The sequence below is a fragment of the Heterodontus francisci genome, chromosome 31, assembly GCF_036365525.1.
Source record: "Heterodontus francisci isolate sHetFra1 chromosome 31, sHetFra1.hap1, whole genome shotgun sequence".
In the NCBI taxonomy this organism is placed as follows: domain Eukaryota; kingdom Metazoa; phylum Chordata; class Chondrichthyes; order Heterodontiformes; family Heterodontidae; genus Heterodontus; species Heterodontus francisci.
The window spans coordinates 30911658-30936001 of NC_090401.1; the positions used below are offsets into that span (position 1 = coordinate 30911658).

The 24344-nt window shown below is 41.5% G+C and overlaps 1 protein-coding gene across 1 annotated transcript in view; it reads left to right on the forward strand.

The window, feature by feature from the left end:
* The window catches only part of LOC137346948 (disks large-associated protein 2-like), a 117883-nt gene that overhangs the window by 45147 nt on the left and 48392 nt on the right, over positions 1-24344 (forward strand). The window contains exons 3-4 of the mRNA XM_068010899.1: positions 9517-9688; positions 18137-18374. Of these exons, the coding sequence (XP_067867000.1) occupies positions 9517-9688; positions 18137-18374 (410 nt within the window). The remainder of the gene's footprint in view (positions 1-9516; positions 9689-18136; positions 18375-24344) is intronic.

Consider the following 24344-nt stretch of genomic DNA (forward strand, 5'->3'; position numbering starts at 1 on the left):
GCATGATTCAGGGATTCCGAGGATATTAGAAGGGTTGGTTGAATTGCTGTAAGTGATTATTAGTTACAATACTGTTCTGTTTAAGACCATATGTCCAATTCATTTCCTAATTACAATTGTGAGTTTGCACACAATTGAAGTGAAAGAGGAAGCATCTCTGTAGCTGACTGCAATAATGCAAGCAGCACTGATATTTTTGGACAACCCAGCCCTGTCATTTTAAGAGACATTTAAGTATTGTAAGTGTACTTAAGGGTGACAGTAATAATATAGCAGTCGTCTGCTACATTTATTTTCGGAACTCTATGAATGAAATGGGTCCATGCAACTGACATTTTACCTGACACTTTCTCCACAGGCTGGAGCGGTTACAACATGCTTGAGAAGGTCCAATTTTCTTTTGATTTCCCCTGCAAAAAACAGAAAGGATTTGCACTTATATTCCATCTTTCATAACCACAGGATGTCCCAAAGCACTTTACAGCCAATTAATAATATTTTGGATGTGTAGTCACTATTGTAATGCAGGAAATATGGCAGCCAGTTTGCACACAGCATGATCCCAAAAACAGCAAAGTGATAGACCGTAAAATCTGTTTTTTAATGATGTTGTTTGAGGAATAAATATTGGCCAGAATACTGGAAGAGCTCCCCTGCTCTTCTTCGAAATAGTGATCTTTTACAACCACCCGAGAGGGCAGACAGGTCCTCAGTTTAGCGTCTCTTTCAAAAGATGGCATCTCCGACATTGCAGAACTCCTTCAGCCCTGCACTGAAGTGTTAGCCTGCATTATGAGCTCAAGCCTCTGTCGTGAGACTTCAACCCACAATCCTCTGACGCAGAGGCGAGATCTTGCAAATATTGTTCATTCATTTTTCGGTCTTACAAATCATTTCCCACCTGAGAGGGTTTAAGAAGCAAGCTGTCGTTAGACTATTTGAAGGTGACAGTTTTATTTTTACCGTCATGCCTTTGCTTCACCTTTCTTTGTTTTTGCTATATCTGGCTAGGTTTAAAAACACTGTGGCTGAGGGGAGAACCTATGACCTGTGGGTAAAGTGTCCATGCAGTAAATAGGCATGCTGCTGACTTCTCTCCACTTTAATAATTAATTATTTTCATCATTATAATTATAATTTTGAAGTTAAAGTGCTGAGAAGTCACAGGGTCTACTGAATCTTGCCAATAACAAAAGTCCGTTTGCATGCTTTTAGTGGGCCACACCTACAACTCGATCTCTGTACAATACTGTTGCAAATAAAGATTGAGACAACACCACAGAACATTTCTTCATTTTGGATCTTTTGTGAGTAAACCAAAAACAAAGGGGAGAAATTAATTTGCATGGCACATTGATATCATTGTGTGGGCCATGCAGGTAGTGGCCCATGGTGCTGCCTGGCCCTGGGGAATCAATATAGTCCGTGTAGTTTTGCTAAAAGCAGCACTATGCAAACAAAATTTTCCCCCAATGTATCTAACATTTGACATTATTACCTTATTACTATTTGAAGCAGAGACATGCCAATATTTCCTGGGCCAACCATCTTCAGCTGCTTCATCAATGACCTTTCTTCAATCATAAGGTCAGAAGTGGGGATGTTCGCTGATGTTTGCACAATATTCAGCACCATTTGCGACTCCTCAGATACTGAAGCAGTCCATGTAGAAATGCAGCAAGACCTGGACAATATCCAGGCTTGGGTTGATAAGTGGCAAGTAACATTCGCTCCACACAAGTGCCAGGCAATGACTATCTCCAACAAGAGAGAATCTAACCATCTCCCCTTGACATTCAATGGCATTACCATCGCTGAATCCCGCACTATCAACATCCTGGGGTTACTATTGACCAGAAACTGAACTAGAGTAGCCATATAAATACTGTGGCTACAAGGGCAGGTCAGAGGCTAGGAATCCTGCGGCGAGTAACTCACCTCCTGGCTCCCCAAAGCCTGTCCACCATCTACAAGGCACAAATCAGGAGTGTGATGGAATACTCTCCACTTGCCTGGGTGAGTGCAGCTCCAACAACACTCAAGAAGCTCGACACCATCCAGGACAAAGCAGCCCGCTTGATTGGCACCCCATCCACAAACATTCACTCCCTTCACCACCATTGCACAGTGGCAGCAGAGTGTACCATCTACAAGATGCACTGCAGCAATGCACCAAGGCTCCTTCGACAGCACCTTTCAAACCTGCGACCTCTACCACCTAGAAGGAGAAGGGCAGCGAATGCATGGGAACACCTCCGCCTGCAAGTTCCCCTCCAAGCCACACACCATCCTGACTTGGAACTATATCGCCGTTCCTTCACTGTCACTGGGTCAAAATCCTTTCTAACAGCACTGTGGGTGTACCTACCTCACATAGACTGCAGTGGTTCAAGAAGGCAGCTCACCACCACCTTCTCAATGGCAATTAGGGATGGGCAATAAATGCTGACCTAGCCAGCGACACCCACATCCCGTGAATGAATAAAAAATAATTGATAAGAGGTTAAATGGGTGATTGGAGGTAAGAGGATAACGGGATATGAGAACAGGACAGGCCTATTTGGATTGGGACCACTGATCATGTGGAGGATAAACACCAATATGTACTGGTTGGGCTGGTTCTGTGTTGTAATTTCTATGAAAATATTAATCATCTTTAATAATAACTGAATAAGCTCAAATCCTTCATTACTGGCATTAGTCTGGCCAGTGTCTCTCTTACTGTTGTCAAGGCCCTAAATCTAATGATCTTGCAGAGTCTTAATTTCTGTTAGGTGTGGCCCCTACAGCACTAAACTACTAATCTCACTGAACTAGGCAATAACAATAATATCTATTGGAAATGCAAATAGCACATTGGTGTAATTGGAAGTTTTACTTTGCACCTGCACGTCATTAATGCTAATACCAGGTGACCAAGACAGAAAAATGTTCCATTTTCCACAACTGATATGCCTCAACTTGACAAGCACAAAATGTGCCTACACTTTTTAGGATGTATACACTAATGCATTCAGTATTTCATGTTACTTTAATAATGGCAGCAAGAAATACTGGATGTATTAACAATTCTTTTAATATATTAATATACACTAGTATTATTTTTATGATATCACTTTGTAGCATTTTATGCTGAAATGTCACGCAATGAATTACTTTTTGAAGTGAAGTTCATTTTATTAAATAAATATGGTGCGCATTCTGCATTAGTAACCTCCCAGACATAACAATGAGATGAATGATGTGCCAATCTATGATGTTGTAAGAAATGAATGTTAGAATACAAGGAGAACATCATTTTCTTCTTCAAATAGAGCTGTGGAATCTTTAACATCCACCTAAACCACCAGAGCAGTCAGAAAATGTAACATCTCATGTTGTGATGCAGTACTCCCTAAATCAACAACAACAACTTGCATTTATATTGTGCCTTTCACATTGTAAAAAGGCCCAAGGCACTTCACACAGGCGTTATCAAGGGAGAGGGATGGAGTCAATGGCTAGGTCATGTAATTTGTGACGGCTTTGGTCTTCTCAATATTTAGTTGGAGGAAATTTCTACTCATCCGGTAATGGATACCAGACAAGCAGTGTGACTAATCAGAGATGGTGGAGGAGTTGAAAGAGGTGTTGATGAGGTAGAGCTGCTGCAAGTCGTCAGCATACATGTGGAACCTGATGTGTTTTCAAATCATGTCACCAAGGGGCAGCATGTAAATGAGAAATAGGAAAGGGGAAAACAGTAGATCCTTGGGGGTTTCCAGAGGTAGCAGTGTGGCAGCAAGAAGGAGAATCCATTGTAAATGATTCTGCGTCTATAACTGGATAGATAAGAATAGAAGCAGGCAAAGGCAGCTCCACCCGGCTGGATGACAGAGGAGGGCATTGAAGGAGGATGGTGTTGTCAACTATGTCGAAGGCTGCAGTCATGTTGAGAAGCATGAGGAGGGATAAACTGCCATGTCACAGTTTCATAAGATGTCACTTGTGTCTTTGATAGGAGCTATTTCTGTACTATGGCAGAAGTGGAAACCTGATTGAGCAGATTCAAACATGGAGTTGCAGGAAAGATGGGAAAGAATTTAGGAGGTCACAATATGCTCAAGGATTTTGGAGAGGAAAGGGAGATTGGAGATGGGGCAGTAATTTGGAAGGACATGAGGGTAGGGTGATAGCGGTAGAGGGGTCAAGGGTGTTTTTTTGAAGAACAGGGTGATGACAGCAGATTTGAAGGGGAGGAGGACAGTACCTGAGGCGAGAGAACTGTTAACAATATCAACTAGCATGGGTCCAGGAAGGGAAATTGGGAGTTCAGTTTGGTGGGAATAGGGTTGACAGAGCAGGATGTGGGTCTCATGGACTAGATGAATTCAGAGAGGACATGAGGGTAGGAAGGAGAAAAAATAGAGAAAGATTGAGTTCAAGGCTAGAGCTGAAGGGAACCTTAGGGGAAATTTGGCTCGATGGGTTAGGGGAAGGAAGGGAAGTGATAGCGGTAGCTGAATGGATGGTATCAATCTTAGCGACAAAGTCCATGAGCTCCACACACTTGTCGCTGGAAATTAGGGTGGAGCAGGCATGGGAGAGGGGTTTGGCGAGATGGTTTTTAGTAGAGAAGAGAAGCTGAGGTTATCTTTGCATTCCAGGATGATGCTGGAATAGTGAGCAGTTTTAGCAGAGGAAAGCAGGACCCAAGAGTGCTTAATGTGGTTCAACCAGATCTGGAGGTGAATGGCTAAACCAGTTATCTACTATAAACATTCAAGTCTGCATCTCTTGGAATTGAGGGAGCAGAGATGAGGGCCATATTGAGGCAGTGACTAGGATGAGAAAGAGTAATAGTTTTAATGGGGACAAGAGTGGCACAGTGATTAGCACTGCAGCCTCACAGCTCCAGTGACCCAAGTTCACTTCTGGGTAATGCCTGTGCAGAGTTTGCAAGTTCTCCCTGTGACTGTGTGGGTTTCTGCTGGGCGCTCCAGTTTCCTCCCACAGCCAAAGACTTGCTGGTTGCTAGGTAAATTGCTCCTAGTGGTGGTAGGGGAATTGTGGGGATGTGGTAGGGAATATGGGGTTAATGTAGGATTAATATAAATGGGTGGTTGTTGGTCAGCACAGACTTGGTGGGCCAAAGGGCCTGTTTCAGTGTTGTATTTCTCTATGACTCTAAGGTGAGATAGCTGCAGCAATGTTTTTGTGAATGGAGGGCCAAAGCTTAGACAGTTGGGAATTTTTTAACCTCCATTGTAAATGATTTGGGGAGAAATTTTCCCAGGGTCAAATGCAGAAGGAAATGGGGTTAGGAGGGAAAGCGGGATATGGATGGAGAGCGATACGTGGAAGTGATCAGAGATGGCCTTATCTGTGATTGACACGATGGAAGTAAAGAGACTGCTTGAGATGGCAAGTTTGAGGGGGTGACCATGATTATGAATTTATGTGGAGCACCAGGCACAGCATAGGGCACTCATAATTGGAAGACTGCTATGATCAATATTTACTTTTCAACAAAAACAGACCTAATTGGCTGCTGCATAGATAGTGTGATTGAGCTGCTGTATACTGGTGCTGTGAAACTCGTGTCGTTGCCTTCTCATTCCTTATTTTTGTAAAGGTATCAAATCTTAGTTTCTTCAGACTTTCTGCAGTCTTTAATGGTTCTCCGTAGTCCACAGAGAGAGTGAGAACCAGCTCTCTGCCCTTTATCAATATTGGTGGGACGATGAGTCACTAAAAATTATGAAACTGAAATCCAGGGATCAGTTGCTCTCTGTTTCCTCTTGCCTCATTTGGCCTCCACTTGGTGTTGCCTTATTGCATTGCAACTCATATTGGCAACTTATTAGCACTGGGAAATTGAAACTGAATCCCAAGCAATTTGCATCAGCTACTGTTAATTCTATCAAAACATGAAATTTGAGGAGAAAGATCCACTGAATATATACCAACTATATAATAGGAGTGAGTTAACTCACCTGGCAGAAACTTAGTCAGTAGACAATTAAGTTAAATGGGCACTGAGTCCACCTTACATCCTCATGACGCTGACCTGACAGAATTTTCACCCTCGGTGGCAATAATACCTGCCCAAAGCCAGCCTGGTCCTTTTGAGCACATCTTGAGTCACAATAAAGCCATCAAGTCCTGACTACATAATTTAGTCAGTGGCCTGAGTGGGAAATAGTGGTTAGTTTCCTGCCAGGTCAACCCAGCATGGGAGTGGATTGGGACCAGGAGAGGCCTATAAAAGGTAAGCTTGAAATTTGATTCCCTGAGTCCTAGGGGACTGTACAGGTTGCAAGAAGCCCTTCTATCTGTGAATTTGCTGGTACTACTTTGTGCCACAATTGATATCCTGTTCAGTATGGCTGGACCTGTTTAATGGTCTCCTTTGCACTGAATGATGGCTGATCCTTGTGGGGTCCCTTTATGAGGCCTGGAAAATACTCTTGCCATAAAAATTAAGAACTGTGGCTACTCTGAATGCCACAAGAAGGGCTGTGCTGAATGACTGCCCAGTATGCCTAAAAAACAGGTCCCATGAATTTCACATTGGGACCAATGCTTGAGCAGATTTGGCACAGATTGTTCCACTGCTAAACTGATATACATTGCACCCATTTCATACCTGAATAATGGGCACAACACCAAGCAATCTCTACCCCAAAGGCACCAGTTCAGTAGTCCAGAGTAACAGAATGCTGTGAAGAATTTATTACAGCCAAAAAGCAAACAACCCCAGTCAGCATTCTGAGCCATTAACAAGTCCTCAATTGGCATTACTGAGCAATGGACAATAAATAATTTTCGTAGATTCTGATTTCACAAGGTGCGAATCTCTGAATAGCATCAACACCACGAGGGGGCGCAGCTAGCATCTTCTCTAATATTCTGCCCCTTTTATCATCAACTTCCATGGGTACAGCAGCAGAAAACATTGTGGGCTGGAATTCATGCTTCCACTGCCATAATCAGCTGTCCATCCTCGACAATGGCGTTAGCTGCCTGTGCATATGCACTGACAGCATTTTTAAAGGGCTTCGGGCCCTAACTTTCAATTTAAAATTTTAAGGAAAAAATAGATTTAAAAAAATTTAATAAATTGATCTTGCCCCTCTCCCACCCCCTCCCCCTTGTGCACCTGACCCTCCCCCCCCCACCCCCGCAAAGTGCATCAACTTTACACTTTATCCCTTCCCACCATCCCCTACACCAATGAGATACCGTGACCCCGCTCCACCACCACCCCCTCCCCCTCCCGCTCCCCCTCCCCCCCCCGACACCCTTGCACAGAGAAACTTAACTGCTCCCTGTGGGAGTGCTGGCCACCGGCACCAATATTGCACTGGGACAGACGGCAGAAGCGAGAAGATATTTCATTTGTTTATTTAAATTCATTTAAATATTTAAATTGGGCTCCCGTCATCAAGCAGCAGGGGGGTTGCCACGAGACTTCGTTGCCACCGGCAATATTGAGCCCGGCCTGCCTGACGTCAATGTCTGTGGCGGGCTCCTCCCAAAGGCATTTTCCGCCCCACCTGCCGCGACTCCCGACATCGGGGGTGGGGGGGGTCGTGTTCTGTAAAATTCACCCCTGTAACTTTTATATTTCTAGTAAAATCTTCTACTCAAATTAAGAGTATTTTAAAATATATTTGGCATTTTAAGGTCCAAATTTAAGTCACTTCTCACAGGTTGCAATATAGAACAATCATTACAGAAACCTGTCCCACAATATGGAGGAGCAATAGGGATAATTCATAAAATATCCTCTCCGCTTTTGCACATCTATCAATGTACATGTGGATTAACATTGTGTGCCTCCAATGTTGGTACAATGAACCTAGTGAACATTGTCCTCAAGCATAAAAAAGAGACCCAATGATGTGAGTAAAAGCTAATGAAACAGGGCAGGGTACCATTTCATATTTAAAAGCTTTTGTTCATGAAATATGCTCCCATGTGCAATGATAAAGTATTTTATTGAGAAGCCAAAGCCTGTATTGGAAGACACCATAGGGTTAAAAAGAGTGAGAGAGCTACAGTAAATCAGGTAATAGTGATCAGGTTTGAATTTAAGCTTGCATTTTAAAAATTGTAGATAGTAGAAGGGTTGAAAGACTTGAGGGAGGAGTTTTGAGCTTCATGGAAACAATGAGCTAGTGGGGGACTGTGCAAAGAGTCTTGATTTCAGCAGAGTGAGGGCGAAGAGCTGAGAAACCAAAAGGAGAGAGGGGCAATTACAAGCTTAGGGAGTGATTCAAATCGTGAGAAAGAATGCAAGAAGGCCTGGCAACTATCTCAGGACAATGGAGCTAAATGGCTTGGCAACCACCCTGAGGATACCGGAATATCCTCAGTGGACTTTGCAGTGTCTACAACAGGGGGATGATACCACCCAAGTCACTCTAAGAACGTTTGTCACCTTTAAAATGCTATCTCAATTGAGGTCTTCAAAAAGGGAAAATGCAACTTCCTGATTCAATAGGGAATGAAAATCTTCAATCTTTCACAGGTTAGTGGTGTAGTGGGGATAATTTTGACTTTCAGTTATGATGTAAAATGGGCATAATCGAATTAGCTATCTTTTAAACATTCCACCCAGTTTTCCTTCATGTCTGTCATGGTTATATCACTGTGTGTCAGCTTAGCTCAGTGGTAGTACACCTTGAGCTCTACCCATCATCTAATGTGCTACTGGGGGTACTGTTGGAGATGCTGTCTTCTGAATGCCCTGGCAAAAGATTATCCCTCAAGCAACACCACCAAAACAGATTGTTTTTTTATTTTTTCATGGAATGTGGGCATCGCTGGCAAAGCCAGCATTTTTTGCCCATCCCTAATTAACTGGTGAATTGCTGTTTCTGGGACCATGCGGTATGCAAATTGACTGCTGTGTTTGCCTACAAATAAATAGTGACTACACTTCGAAAGCAATTCATTGCCTGTAACGTGCTTTGGGACATCCTGAAGATGTGAAAGGCACTATATAAATGCAAGCTCATTTTTTCTGCACCAATGACCCAGACAAATTCAAGGTTCCTTTAATATAGCTTGGCATCCATTAGTTTAGAATCACATTAACTATAACCTTAAAAAAAATTATAATCCTTCCCTAACTTGAAAAAATTGGGTAAAATTGGCCTTTGCCAGTAACACAGAATTGGGTGATAGCGAATCAACAGCCCCTGCTTATACCTTACCGGATTTCCTTTTCCATAAACGGCTACTGATTCGCTATCACTAATTTCATGCTACTGGCAAAGACCAATTTCACCCCCAATGTTTTTGTATGTTATACTTTTGCAGTAAAGACATCACAGAGCTCTTTACTAAGAGGAAAACCACTGGATGCTGAGCAAGAGGGGAAATGGGAGGCTGATAGTATGGTCAAAATGGAACTGAGCGAGTTGCTCTTTCAGAGAGCCAGTGCAGACATGATGGGCCGAATGGCCTCCTTCTGCGCTGTAACGATTCTGTGATTCTGTAATAATGCATTTCTATTTACCCACACAGGTTCAGTTGCAAGCACTGCTCTGATCCATATATTTGCAGCCACTCCTATCTGCAAGGACAAACTGCAATGAACTACAGCTTGGATAATCTGCACCGTTCTAGTCTCCGCACTCCACCTAAGCTTCTACCCAGGAGTCAAGGTTACAGTCGAATGCTCAGTGCCAACAATCAGGTAAGATCAGGTATGAAATTGTGCAGTAAAGCAGCTAACAGATCTTTTTTTTACTTCTTTAAAACCTGTCCATAACAGCCTGATATATAGTCCTTTTAATTGTATCCAACCTAAAGGACCAAGAAAATTCTGCTTGACACCTACAAAATAATAAGCTGCCTCTAGTGACCGAAATACACTTGTATCATTTTATGAGTACAGTAAGTGGCTCATCGTCTGGAAGCCCAGAGCTGTGGATTACATTTATTTATCCGTTAGCAGTATCTGTAAACTGTGGGAAAGCTAATTAAATTGTCAGATTGGTTGTTGTCTCTGGATTAGTAGGTTTTAAGTTTGAGTCCCACACCAGGCTGACACTGAGTGTGTGCTGCACTTATTGATGCGTATCTTCTTGATGAGATGTTAAAATGAGATCCCATCCAATTGTTCAGATGAAAGTTCCCATGATACTACATGAAGGAAAGTAGGATTTCTGCTGATGGTCTGGCAACTTTTGATTCTTGATAAAAAAACTGATTAAGTGGTTATTCATCTCATTGATGCTTATGAGGTGTCCTGGATCACAATGGCTGCTGTATTTCCCTCCAGTTATTCATTGTATGAACTAATTTGAGACAGTTCAACATGTGATGAAGTGCTATATAAATGTAAGTTTTCATTTTCCTTAGTTTAAAGGAATCACACAGGCGTAGTACAAACAGAGTGATTTAACATAAACAATGCTTGCTGTATCAAATTGCAAATGTTGCAGTATATTCCATTTTTTGTATTTGTTAAATGTAAAACACAAAAGATATTCAGAAGCACAATGTCAGGATATGATAGACATGATGAGGAGCCAAAGGTTTTAATGGAAGAAAGGCAATGGAAATCATTTAGGGGTACAATTTATATGTGTTGCACTATTTTGAATTAAGTCAGAGATAATAATAGCTCCCTTTCTTGAACACACTTACAGAAACGTATGAAATTACGCACGATGGATTCTGGGGGTTTAGACTCAAATGTGATGGATTTTTACCTTGCAGTTATTACAGACAGGTGGTATGTGGTGTGGGCAACCTCCAAAACCCAAATTGTTCGCAACCTTCACCCACTCACGCACTTACACACACGCATACACAAGAATAGATAGATAGAGGGAAAAAGGGGTAGGATGCAATTAAAGTCCAAACTGATGAAAGAGTTCATGGTTCACAGAAACGTGTTGAATCTTCTTGGCAGGAAAGTCTTTTTAAAGGTGCAGGCCTGGATGTTTGTAGTTGTGAACTTGCTGAGGTTTTGTAGAGTTCTGGTGGTTAAAACTTCAGACCGGAGGCAGTGATCACGTTTGAAGTTTTCTGCTGGAGCGATGTGAAGCATAGTATCAGCAGCAAGCCTTCTTCCTTGTGCTGGACCGATCTCATAGCTGGCTGGATTTGGCTTTCTGTGGTCTTTTCTAGATCTCCCCTCTCTCTCCAGAGGGCTATCTTTTTAAGATAAAAATCCATCACATTTGAGTCTCTGTCAGGTGACACAGGGCCCTCTCACCTCGTGTGACCACACAATGGTCCAGGATGTAGAAACCATTACTATCTAGGCATCTGAATGGGGGACCATTCTTTTACAACAGTGCTACTTCACATCCATTCATCTGGGTTTGGGCTGTGGAGTCAGTCTGCCTTACAGAACCTTTGTTAGTCCCATTCCTGTAGGTACGGGTCCTTAACATGTAATGGGCCCCTTTCAATTTCAATGGCTATTCCCCAGAGTTAATTCAGATGTAGTTAATGAGTTCCGTCTTTGCAGACGGCTTGTTGATTGCCAGTACAGGCGGGGTCACCTGACTTCTACTCCATTTTTCTGTGGTACAGATGTGCCCATTTTCTCATGGTTCAGTTTAATAGTTGATTTGTATTATCATGATTCCTCCAGTTCATTGCTTATTTAATCACGGCTCTTTCCGAGCATTATACAACCAATGCAATTGAGTAGGCAATCATTGCAAAATGACAATAATGCTGCTCAATCATCTGGTAATCATCTTAATTGACACATAAGCTACAGTCAACTGCTACCCAAAGGCTCCTGCAGACATGGGAGGTGGTCAAGTGGGAGATTGACACAGCCCCACTGTGCTTGGAGCTTTTGACAAAGAAGGTGTGTGGTTTGAAGAAATGCTCCAAGGTAGGTATTGACAATCAGTGAAATTACATTGCACTGCTTTATATATTCAATGATTTAACTATATGGTGTCTAGGTTACAATTATTTAATATCCAAGGAGATAGCTGTTAGTGGCCACATTTCTTGAATGGGTTGACACAATAGTATTAGGAGCCCAAATATAGTCATATCTTGATTAAAGTGGAGCACAAAAGAGGATATTTAGATGGATTCCAACAGGCTAAACAAATCAGACCTGTTTACTGTTAAAGATTGCCCACTAAAAAACTTTATTTACAACTAGAAATGATTACTTGAAAGTTTGCATGCTGCTTTTAGTTCACCAGTTAGCAAAATATTATCACTTTTCATTATATTTGATCTAGTAACACATACATTGTTGTGTAGTGTGACCTTTGCTTCTCCCTGCAAAATAACTTATCAAAGACTTGCACAAGAGGCACAGTGGTGCTGTGGTTAGCACCGCAGCCTCACAGCTCCAGCGACCCAGGTTCAATTCTGGGTACTGCCTGTGTGGAGTTTGCAAGTTCTCCCTGTGTCTGCGTGGGTTTCCTCCGGGTGCTCCGGTTTCCTCCCACATGCCAAAGACTTGCAGGTTGACAGGTAAATTGGCCATTATAAATCGCCCCGAGGATAGGTAGGTGGCAGGGAAATACAGGGACAGATGGGGATGTGGTAGGAATATGGAATTAGTATAGGATTAGTATAAATGGGTGGTTGATGGTCGGCACAGACTCGGTGGGCCGAAGGGCCTGTTTCAGTGCTGTATCTCTAAATAAAAATAAATAAGATGGCCTTCAACATATGCCACCATTCTAAGACAGGAAATATTGTGCAGCAGATGAAACTGCTCACCTGCTATGATCATATTATTATGGAGATTATAAGCTGGGAGCCTATACAGGGTTTGCAGAATATTGAAGTTCACAGTAATACCAATGTTCCTGTTTGTGCAATAATAATCACATTGTCAAGGATTTTCATTTTCAACAGATTGAAAACAGTTTTGTGCTTCACTCCAAAACATAGTAAGTGTGACAACAATATCATATCAATTCTAATGTGCTTATAGTGTGTTATCTTTTTTCAGAAAGTCCATAAGCCCAGGAAGAAGAACCTGGTATCAAATAGGTGTCTCAAACACACATCCTAGAACTCCATACCAGCTAAGAGCTGGCGCAAAACTCCCACATTACTTGATGCAGTCTCAGCTCAAACACACTAACATTACTTGAAGCAGACCAAATACATTAACATTTTGGAAGGAATTGCTGGGTTTGATGAGTGAGTCACTGATCAAAGATAAGGAAAGAACAAAAGTGATGAGAGAAGAAGTGCTGATTGTTGATGCAAAGGTTCATCATGACCACGTGTCTCTTTATAATTCTGACCTTACAGGGCCACCAAAGAAACAAAGGATCCTTCATAAATATGAACTGCTGAGCAAGTTATTTGGTTCAAAGTGAAAGTTGGTCGGGATTGAGATGCAGAGCTACCATCCATTTGCACAACTGTCATTGAGAAGCATGTAATACAAGTCCCATGTAGACAGTTGCAACATCTCTCAGGAATGTTCCCACTGATAATGCCAAGGTGTTGATGTTCACAATCCAAGATATTTTAAAGCATTTGGAGATACATTGGAGAAAGCCGTCAAGAAGAGAATCAAAGACCTTGAAGCAATGCATTAGTATCTGTGGACACGGATCATTGTCAGTAGGTCAATAGTGACTTCCAAACAGAAGCACAGGAACAGGGGAGTGACTGTGAAGTTACAAGCTGTTTCTTGCCACTAGACAGGTGACAGTCGAAGCCCTTTAAAGTATGTAGACTACCACTGAGAGAATAGTATTGATATTCCTGGCACAAAAACAGGACCACCTGAGTCCCCAACATGTGCAGGTTCAAAATAACAAACCACCATTTATATAGCATTTTAAATGTGGCAAAGCATCCCAAAATGGTTCACAATGAAATGGAGAAATTGGAAGCTGAGCAGGAATTAGAAGATTTAGAGCAGGCGACTTAAGGTGAGGTTGAAGAGGTAGGTTTTGCAGATTCTTGTAAATTTGAGGAGAAAAGTAGCAAGCTGGAGGGGTTCAAGAAGAGAATTGCAGAGTGCAGACCCTGGTGACTGCTGGCTCTGCCATTGATGGTGCAAGACAGAGGGGGCTCTCACACTAATGCAGAATCAGAAGAGCTACTAAAGAGGTTGAAAACTGGTCCTTAGGACATTTATCAAGAATCTTCCTGCCCATCCCTTCCAATGTGGCATCATTTAGGAGTAATACCAGAGACAAAATTGGTGCACTGGTACATGTGGTGCAAATGGATGGTACAGAAATACATCACAGTAGACACATTGCTAATATGCACTCTGATATTCATAAAAGTTGAATGTCATAAAGACTGCCATCATTCCTTTTTAATGCAAAATAAATGTTTAACAAATTCAATCAAGGGATTAAATCATGGAATACTCATCCTAGCTATGCCACTTTAGCATAGTGTTGTAAGGAGTACCTGTACCCTAATCCCCTTCCTGGAGTTCAGTTGTCATGAGCCGGAACTGCCTTGTATATCTATGCCTCTTTCAGTGGCAATATTATGCATTATACTATCAAGAAAGTACAGTCAATGTACTCCAGCTCATACTACAAGCAGCTCACAGTGGCCCAAGTAGTGGAAACATTGTATTAGGAGGCCAAAGTTTTGTTGGGTTATATTCCTGGTTCATAAATACACATCCTTGTAGATCCTTTCTTGTTGGATTTGGAGATTACAGAAGTGACATCAACTGCCTTTGGAACCGATAATCCATGCCTAGCAGAAAACAATCTTACATTCTGTCGTCACAGGAAGCATTTGGGGAACTGGATCCCACAATTCCTTCAGACTGCATGCATTGTGAGCAGTCCTGGGAAAATGATCTTTAACTTGTAGCATTTCTTGCCAGTCTGCGGTCGCATATCATCCTAATATTCAGCGAACAGTTCCTCTTTTCTGTTGTGAAAAGGCATGGCACGCCTACAGGTGCATGAACCATACATGTTTTCCATGCAGAAGCAGGGCATTCAGCCCATTGTATTTGTGTTAGCTCTTTGCTAGAGCATTCCAAAATTAATCTCATTGCCCTGGTCTCTCCTCATAGCCCTGCATTTTCCTTTGCTTCCAATGCAGGAATGCTAGAATTTGTGTAATCAATAATGCCTGTGCATTGAGAATGCAGCACAGCTAATAATATTGGGTCAACCTCTCCATCTGGTTATCTATGCAGCTGTTGAACTTGATATGTGGACACCTGTGGTAGAAAAGAACATTTATTATCTCAGTAATATGGTGATGAATGCATTCTTGGTGAACCCAGAGTTATCTCATGTCAGTACCTGGATAAAACCCAGTATTGTAGGAATTTGCTTTTATTTTCGCTGAAAATGCCATCCAGATGTTGCTTCTTGGCGCAGGTCAGATTTAATAAGCTGAGTAACATGTATGATGAAAGAAGATATTTATAAATAATTTTAAAGATTAAAAATATAGTCCAAGTGCTTCTTTGGGTCTGCTTAGCAGGTGCAGACAGTGAATCTAGGCTGAAGCCCAAAAGCTTTTATCCAAAAGTATCTTAATTATATGTTCTTTGAAAGACCAGAAATATTTTGCTTATTGTTTATATTTCAAACACCTACTAACAAAAGAAATAATTTTGAACCAAAGCGTAACTGTGGACTTAAGGACCTCAGCACAAGCTTCTGAATCTGGATCTCAGTTAATAATTATTAGTAATATTATCATTACTACAGCAAACAGGACAACTCGATGATCTCCCAGTTTCCTGGATTCTCAATCAGCCAGTCCAGTATTGTAGGTAGCTGTGAACAGTCAGATCTTCTACTGGAGCCAAACAAAGCTGAAAATCATGAAGACTCTACAACAGCTATACCATCTATCTGGATGAATGGATTTTGTCATTGAAGGAAATCATTTCTGAGGAGATCATCTCTATAAAATGTCATTCCATTTATCCATGTCCCTTGTAATTGGCTTCTACTCTGCAGTACATACTGGCCATATTATCTTGTGTAACTTATAGTTGATTAACATTTGATGAATAATCAGGGGATTATGTTACAGTTGTTAGTGCTTTACTGTGGTCATGGACAAGATGTGGTTCCAAGATTTGGCATTATAATACTTTGGTAGTAAGAACTATGCAAAGCCAAGTAAAACTATACATACATACAAATTAGGAGCAGAAGTAGGCCATTTGGCCCCTTGAGCCTGCTCCGCCATTCAATAAGGTCATGGCTAATCTCTTTGTGTCTCAAATTCCACACTTCCATCTACCCCCGATAACCTTTGATTCCCTTGCCTAACAAGAATCTATCTACCTCCGCCTTAAAAATATTCAATGACCCCGCCTCCACCACCTTCTGAGGCAGAGAATTGCAAAATCGCATAACCCTCTGAGAGAAAAAATTTCTCCTCATCTCTGTCCTAAAAGGGCGACCCCTAATTTTAAAACAGTGCCTCCTAGTTCTGGACTCACCCACAAGAGGAAACCTTCTTTCCACATCCACCTTGTCAAGATCATTCAATCAAGTCTCCCCTCACTCTTCTAAACTCCAGTGAAAATAAGCCCAGTCTGTCCAACCATTCCTCATAAGACAACCCACTCATTCCATATAACAATTTAGTAAATCTCCCCTGAACCGTCTCTAATGCATTTACATCCTTCCTTAAACAAGGAGACCAAAACTGCACACAGTATTCGAGATGTGGTCTGACCAATGCCACTGAAGCATAACATCCTTACTTTTTTTTCAATGCCTCTCATAATAAAGGATGGCATTCCATTAGTCTTCTTTATGACTTGCTGTACCTGCATACTAACTTTTTGTGACGCATGCACTAGAACACCTAGATCCCTCTGCACCTCGGAATTCTGCAGTCGGTCTCCGTTTAAGTAATACTCTGCTTTTTTATTCTTCCTACCAAAGTGAACAATTTCACATTTTCCCATATTATACCCCATCTGCCAGAAGCTGATCATCCAATCAATCATCCTATGAAGCTGATAGTATTGGAGCAACAGGCATTCAAAACATGCTACAAGTTATCTGAATCTCTCAGAAGCTTTCTAGGTGTCCAGTATTTAGAGAAAAAACTGTCTCTTATTGCCAACTGACCCAATTATACCTCTGTCCCAGTGTGATAAAGTGAAAAGCTCCCTTTAACAGTCATTGGATACAAAAACTTCCATCAATTCCAAGCACAAAGTCACCTTGCATTAAATTCAGTCCATTTCTCCTCATACTGTCACTGTGAGAGAAAATATTCTTGAGACCAAGCATAGAATTTTTAAGAACAGCTGTGTAAATTAAGAGTAAAACTATATTTTGAAATATTTGTTTTACTATTTGTACTGAATTTTGTGCCCTCATGCTTAGCCATTTTTCTCCAAAGGTTCTGCCAATCTACCATCAGAGATCCCTGACAGAAATTCCAGGCAGGAATTTACACTTTGAGTGCCTTGTGTCAACATTAAGCATTGTCATAGATTAAAAGAAACAGTACACGCTGACATAAAAAATGAAAATGTTGGAAATTGACTGCAGATGTCAGCATTTGAGGTCACTACCCCAAACATTCAATTATCTTTTCACCTTATTGATGTTGGTACGCCTGCAATGTACTTTGAGCACTTTTTGCAAGCTCTCTCGGGTATAGCTCAGATGCAGAGACTGCCCCATAAATGTGCCTCGACTCTGCTCTCAGAGGACCACCTTTACAGCACCAGTGTGACACTTTCTCATCTCCCACGAAATTCCTCCTCTGGGCTCCCAGATAAGATTTCTAATTAAATGTCAATTTGTACCGGATTGCTTGAGACTGTATGGAGGTTGCTGGGTTTCACAGAACTTGTACAACCAACAGACAGTGGAGAATTTCATTCCATCAATCTGGACTGGACTTGAAATCATATTCTAGAGATGAAATGTCAGGGTGTAATCCACTCTGTCACCTTCTTCCCTCAAAATGTACTTACATATAGTGGAAAAAATAAACTATGGCTGGGAATTTTACCCTGAGAAGAGTAAGAAAACAGGATGGGGGGAGGAAATAAAAATATTAAACACCTTTTATAAAGATCATTTGAATTAGGAAGAGCAAGAGTTTAGATGCACTCTGTATTTGGTGTCAACGTGGTTAAATGTTTAATGAGGTAACCTAACATGCAACAAATTTGCCTCCATTAATAGGGAATGTGTATGCTTTACTGCAGATGGGTGAGGCTGATCAGAACAGACAGTTCGAAGTGGTGTGTGAGTCAGTCTTTGGTGAAATGGAATCCCAAGCTGTGGAGGCTCTCGACCTGCCTGGCTGCTTTCGAATGCGAAGCCACAGCTATCTACGTGCCATTCAAGCTGGATGCTCGCAGGATGATGACTGCTTGTCTGTATTTTCTATGTCAGCACCCATGATGCCTGCCACGAGTGTCAGTGCTATTAAATCCAGCGCATGTAAGTACTGACAGTGAGGATGATGAAACCAACTGCTCATCTTTAAGTGTTTTGAGTTGTATCAGTTCTGCAATCCAACCCTGCAGACTCAGTTTGAGCTATCAATGTTTTAAAGGGAAATGATCACCATGGAAACAGGGTTTGCAACACAAATTTCTATATTTAAAGGTGGCCCAACTAAATCAAATAGCAGCAGGACATTATTGCATAACCAAATCACGTTGGGCCAAACAAATTTTTGAACAGGACTTTAGGTATAAATGTAAGGGATGGTAAGGATTTCCCTTGACACAGATCTTTAGCATTTTGATTTTGCATTGCTCGATTCTTTAAAAATTATATTTACCTTGATTCTCTGTGAAACCTTACATTCATCTAGTTTTGAGGATCTGATCTGTTTGAAGTGGCACAGGCCAAGGAATTTTCAATATGGCCAGTCTGTGCCATTGCAACGGAAGAGGACTGTCGGTGTTCTGTTTACAGACCGATTGCTCATTGTTTGTTATTCAGTCTCTGCTATTTATTTTATCAGGTGCAGGCTGCTCCAGAAAATCACCCTTCTCAGAAGCACCTCAGTTCAGGAATACCACCCTCACCCCTTAGGATAGGGTCTTCTGATTTGGTCAGTGGTCAGGGACAGGAGAGTTTGACTGCAGCTGAGGCAGGTGAGGGGACCCAGAGGGCAGGAGTGTAGGAGCCTCAGCCTTTGCAATTGTCCAACAGGTTTCAGGTTCTTTCAGCTTGTTTGGATGAGAGTGGAGACTGCAGGGTGGATGAGCAACCTGACCATGGCACCATGGTACAGGAAGCCATTCAAGTGGAGGGAGTAAAAAGGAATGTAGTGATAGTAGGAGACAGTATAGTTAGGGGAATTGACATTGTTCTCTGCAGCAAAGAGCAAGAGTCCAGACAGCTGTATTCCCTGCCTGGTGCCAGGGTTTGGGACATCTGCTCAGGGCTGGAGAGGAACTTACAGTGGGAGGGGGAGGATCCAGGGATCCAGTCGTCGTGGTCCATGTAGATACCAACAACATAGGCAGGACAAGGAAAGAGTTCTGCATAGTCAGTATGAGGAACCAGGTGCCAAATTAAGAAGCAGAACCTCAAAGGTAATAATCTCTGGATTATTACCTCAGCCACGTGCAAATTGGCATAGGGCAAATAAGATTCGAGAAATTAATGCATGGCTTAAAGACTGATGTGGTAGAAGTGGGTTCCAGTTTGTGGGGCACTGGCACCAGTACTGGGGAAAGTGGTGGCTGTACCATTGGTACAGTCTACACCTGAACCATGCTGGGGCCGGTGTTCTACTGAGCCGCATAACTAGGGAAGTAGAGAGGGTTTTAAACTGAATAATAGAGGCAAGGGATCAAATTTGGGAAAATATGGTAAATCAAGGAGCAGAGACAAAGCAAGAGAGAAAGGTATTAATACAGGAAATGTTGAACTGACAGTGACTGGAAGGAACAGAGCGTACAAATCTAAGATTAAATCAACAGATAAGGCTAGAGGTTACAAAAATAATAAAAGGACAAAACTAAAGGCTCTGTATCTGAATACATGTAGCATTCGAAACAAAACAGATGAACTGAGAGCGCAAATAGAAATAAATAAATATGATCTGAAAGCCATTACAGAGACATGGCTACAGGATGGCATAGATTGGGACTGAAATATTGAAGGGTACATGGCATTTAGGAAAGACAGGAAGCTGGGAAAAGGTGGAGGTGTAGCTCTGTTAATTAATGATGGTAATAGCGCAATAGAGAGGGATGACCTAAGTTCAGGAGACTGGGATGTAGAAGCAGTTTGGGTAGAGATGAAAAATCATAAAGGCAAGAAGTCACTTGTGGGAGTGATGTACAGGCCACCTAACATTAACTACACTGGAGGACGGGGTATAAAGGAAGAAATAATGGCAGCTTGTCAGAAAGGTACAGCAATAATTATTGGGGATTTTAACTTCCATATAGACTGGAAAAATCAGATGGGCAGAGATAGCCTTGATGAGGAGTCCATAGAATGTTTTTGGGATAATTTCTTGGAACAATACATTCTGGAGCCAACCAGAGAGCAGGCTATACTAGATCTAGTATTGTGCAATGAGATAGGGTTAATTAATGACCTCATAGTTAAGTGCCCCCTAGGTAGCAGTGATCATAATATGATTGAATTTACATTCAGTTTGAGGGAGAGAAGAATGGGTTCAAGACTACTATTTTAAACTTAAATATGGGCAATTATGAGGGCATGAAAGCAGAGCTAGCTAAAGTGAACTGGCAAATCAGGTTAAGGGATAGGTCAATAGAGATGCAGTGGCAGACATTTAAGGGGATATTTCAGAATATACAGAATAGATACATTTCAACGAGAAAGAAAAATTCCAAGGGTGGGACCTGCCATCCGTGGTTAACTAAAACAGTTAAAGATAGTATCAAACTTAAAGAAAAAGCCTATAATTGTGCAAAGATGGGAGGCAGGTCAGAAGATTGGAAAGAAAATAAAAAAAACAGCAAAGAATGACTAAAAGATTAATAAGGAAGGTAAAATTAGAGTACGAGAGAAAGCTAGCTGGAAATATAAAAACAGATATTTTAAAAGGAAAAGAGTTAACAAAGTGAGCGTTGATCCTATAGAAAGTGAGTCTGGGGAATTAATAATAAGGAGATGGCAAATCAATTGAACAGATATTTTGCATCAGTCTTCACTATTGAGGATACAAGTGACATCCCCGTATTAGCTGTAAGTCAGGAAGTGGGAGGGAGAGAGGGACTCAAGAAAATTACAATCACCAGGGAAGTGGTACTGAGCAAATTGTTGGAGCTGCGAGCTGACAAGTCCCCGGGTCCTGATGGACTGCATCCTAGGATGTTAAAAGAAGTGGCTAGTGAGATAGTTGATGTGTTAGTTTTAATTTTCCAAAATTCTCTAAATTCGGGGAAGGTTCCATTAGATTGGAAAATAGTGAATGTAACTCCTTTATTCGAAAAGGGAGGGAGACAGAAAGTAGGAAACTACAGGCCAGTTAGCTCAACATCTGTCTTAGGGAAAATGTTAGAAGCTATTATTAAAGACGTTATAGCAGGGCAGTTAGAAAAATTCACGGTAATCAGGCAGAGACAACACGGTTTTGTGAAAGGGAAATCATGTTTAACCAATTTATTGGAGTTCTTTGAGGAATTACATGTGCTGTGGATAAAGGGGAACCAGTGGATGTATTGTACTTAGATTTCCAGAAGGCATTTGATAGGGTGCCACATCAAAGGTTATTGCAGAAAATAAAAGCTGATGGTGTAAGGGATAACATATTGGCATGGACAGAAGATTGGCTCGCTAACAGGAAACAGAGAGTAGGCATAAATGGGTCATTTTCTGGTTGGCAAGATGTAATGAGTGGTGTGCAACGGGGATCTGTGCTGGCGACTCAACTTTTTACAATTTATATAAATAACTAAGATGAAGGGACCGAAGGTACAGTTGCTAAATTTGCTGATGACACAAAGATAGTTGTGAAGAGGACATAAGGAGGCTACAAATGGATATAGATAGATTAAGTGAGTGGGCAAAGGCCTGGCAAATGGGGTATAATGTGGGAAAATGTGAAATTATCCATTTTGGCAGGAAGAATAAAAAAGAAGCATATTATCTAAATGGTGAGAGATTGCAGATCTATGAGATGCAGAGGGATCTGGGTGTCCTAGTGCATGAATTTCAAAAGGTTAGTATGCAGGTACAGCACGTAATTAGGAAAGCTAATAGAATGTTATCGTTTATCACGAGAGGAATTGAATACAAAAGTAGGGATGATAAGCTTCAGCTGTACAGGGCATTGGTAAGACCACATCTGGAGTACTGTGTACAGTCCTGGTCTCCTTATTTAAGGAAGGATGTAAATGGAGGCAGTACAGAGAAGGTTTACTAGACTAATACCGGAATGGGTGGGCTGTCTTACGAGGAAAGATTGGACAGGCTAGGCTTGTATCCAGTGGAATTTAGAAGAGTAAGAGGCGAATTGATAGAAACATATAAGATCTTGACAGGGTGGATGTGGAAAGGATGTTTCCCCTTGTGGGAGAATCTGGAACTAGGGGTCACTGTTTAAAAATAAGGGTCGCCCATTTAAGACAGAGATGAGGAGAAATTTTTTCTCTCAGAGGGTCCCGAGTCTTTGGAATTCTCTTCCTCAAAAGGTGGCGGAAGCAGAGTCTTTGAATATTTTTACGGCAGAGGTAGGTAGATTCTTGATAAGCAAGGGGGTGGAAGGCTATCGGGGGGAGGTGGAAATGTGGAGTAATCAGTTGAGCCATGAACTTATTGAATGGCGAAGCAGGCTCAAAGGGCCGAGTGGCCTACTCCTGCTCCTAATTCATATGTTCGTATGTTCTTTTTATAAGCATGTTAAATGTGATCTGAAGTTAATATAGTGATGCAAATCAAAGACAGATCAGTGTAGGTTTTATTCTGAATTTAGCCAATCCAGCAAGCATAATGACAAGGGGTGTGATGGATTACACCCAACTAAATCACATCAATCACTCTATCAGTGAATCCAGCATTGCAATTTATCAAAACTCTCAATCTAAATGCAGGAGCACAACAAGGTTATCAGCGCGAGGAGGACAGGCTGGATTAGACCAAGTATCAAAGTCCACCCACTCTACCTCCTCCAGTATCTGATCAAGCTTGATCCCCACAGCTTTTACTTCCTTCCTTATCTTTTGGTTGAAAGTAGAGTTGAAATTGCTGTTCTGATTTTGCACTGTCATATCTTGGCAAGAGGTTCCAGTATAATTTTTCTTATTGAGTGGAAGGTTTGGGTTAAAATAATTATGTCTACTACAAGATGGGTCTTTGTCATGCAGTTGTTTATGGTGTGCATCTCCCTGCAATGACATATATCCTTTGCTTATTTGTTTTTCCCATTTTATTCCATATGGTTAAGTGGCTCTTTACTGGATGACCATTTTGGTGATCGAACAGATTATCATATTAACTGAACAATCGCATACATACCATCCCTAGCCTGTGCAGATTCCTCACTAAATGAGGATTGAGTGCAATATAAGTCGAACACTAAACATGCTGTACCAGCGCCAGCACAGTCTCATGCAGATTACTTTTCGAGCATTAGGAAAGCCAATTTCCAAGCAAGTTAACTAAAGATCTAAAGTAATTTCACTGTTTATCATTTCAACAGTAGTAACAACCTTTCTTGGAATAGTATCTGGTGAGATTTAATGAGCTATGTATAATACATGTTTGGAAAATATGGCAAAGTACCAAGAGAGGATGGTGCAGTGGGTTACACACTGGTCTCTCACTGCTGGGACCTGGTTTCAAGTCCCAGACTGATGGCTGTATGTCAGGTTGCAAATAAATTTGGGCAGACTCAATTCAGTTCCTTGTGGGCATAAGCCCAGCATAAAACAACTGACACCGACACCATTAGGAATTTAGAGCAGAGTGCTGGCTTCTGTCTAGATCTGTCGTGACCTTACATTCTGCTGAACGAAGGGTCCATCACCGCTGACTCAGCAACTTTCTAGCAGAAAACTTCAAAACCAGCTTAGCAGAGATAAAGAGTGAAATTCACAGAAACAAGCTGGAGCACAGTGATTTCATAGACAGTGTGCAAATGTCAGAATGCAACATTAATTATGTCTATCCAACATGTGTTGTATAACATGAACATATTCAACTGTCCCTTCACACTCTGTTTGTCAGGTAGCCAACATGCAGACCATGCCAGTTATATTTTCATCTCGCATTCACCCCTTAGCCACGTGTGACTGAGACTAAATTGCTGTTTAAGTCTCTGAACAGCAGTTTTCAGCAGAAGTTCCTCTCAGTACTGCACTTAGTTTAAAATAGAACCCATCAAGATTATATTGTACTGTTTGACCACATTGCAGCTGCCAAGCTAGCTGGTGCATCTGGAGATAGATTTTTCAATTAGAATGACAACATAGG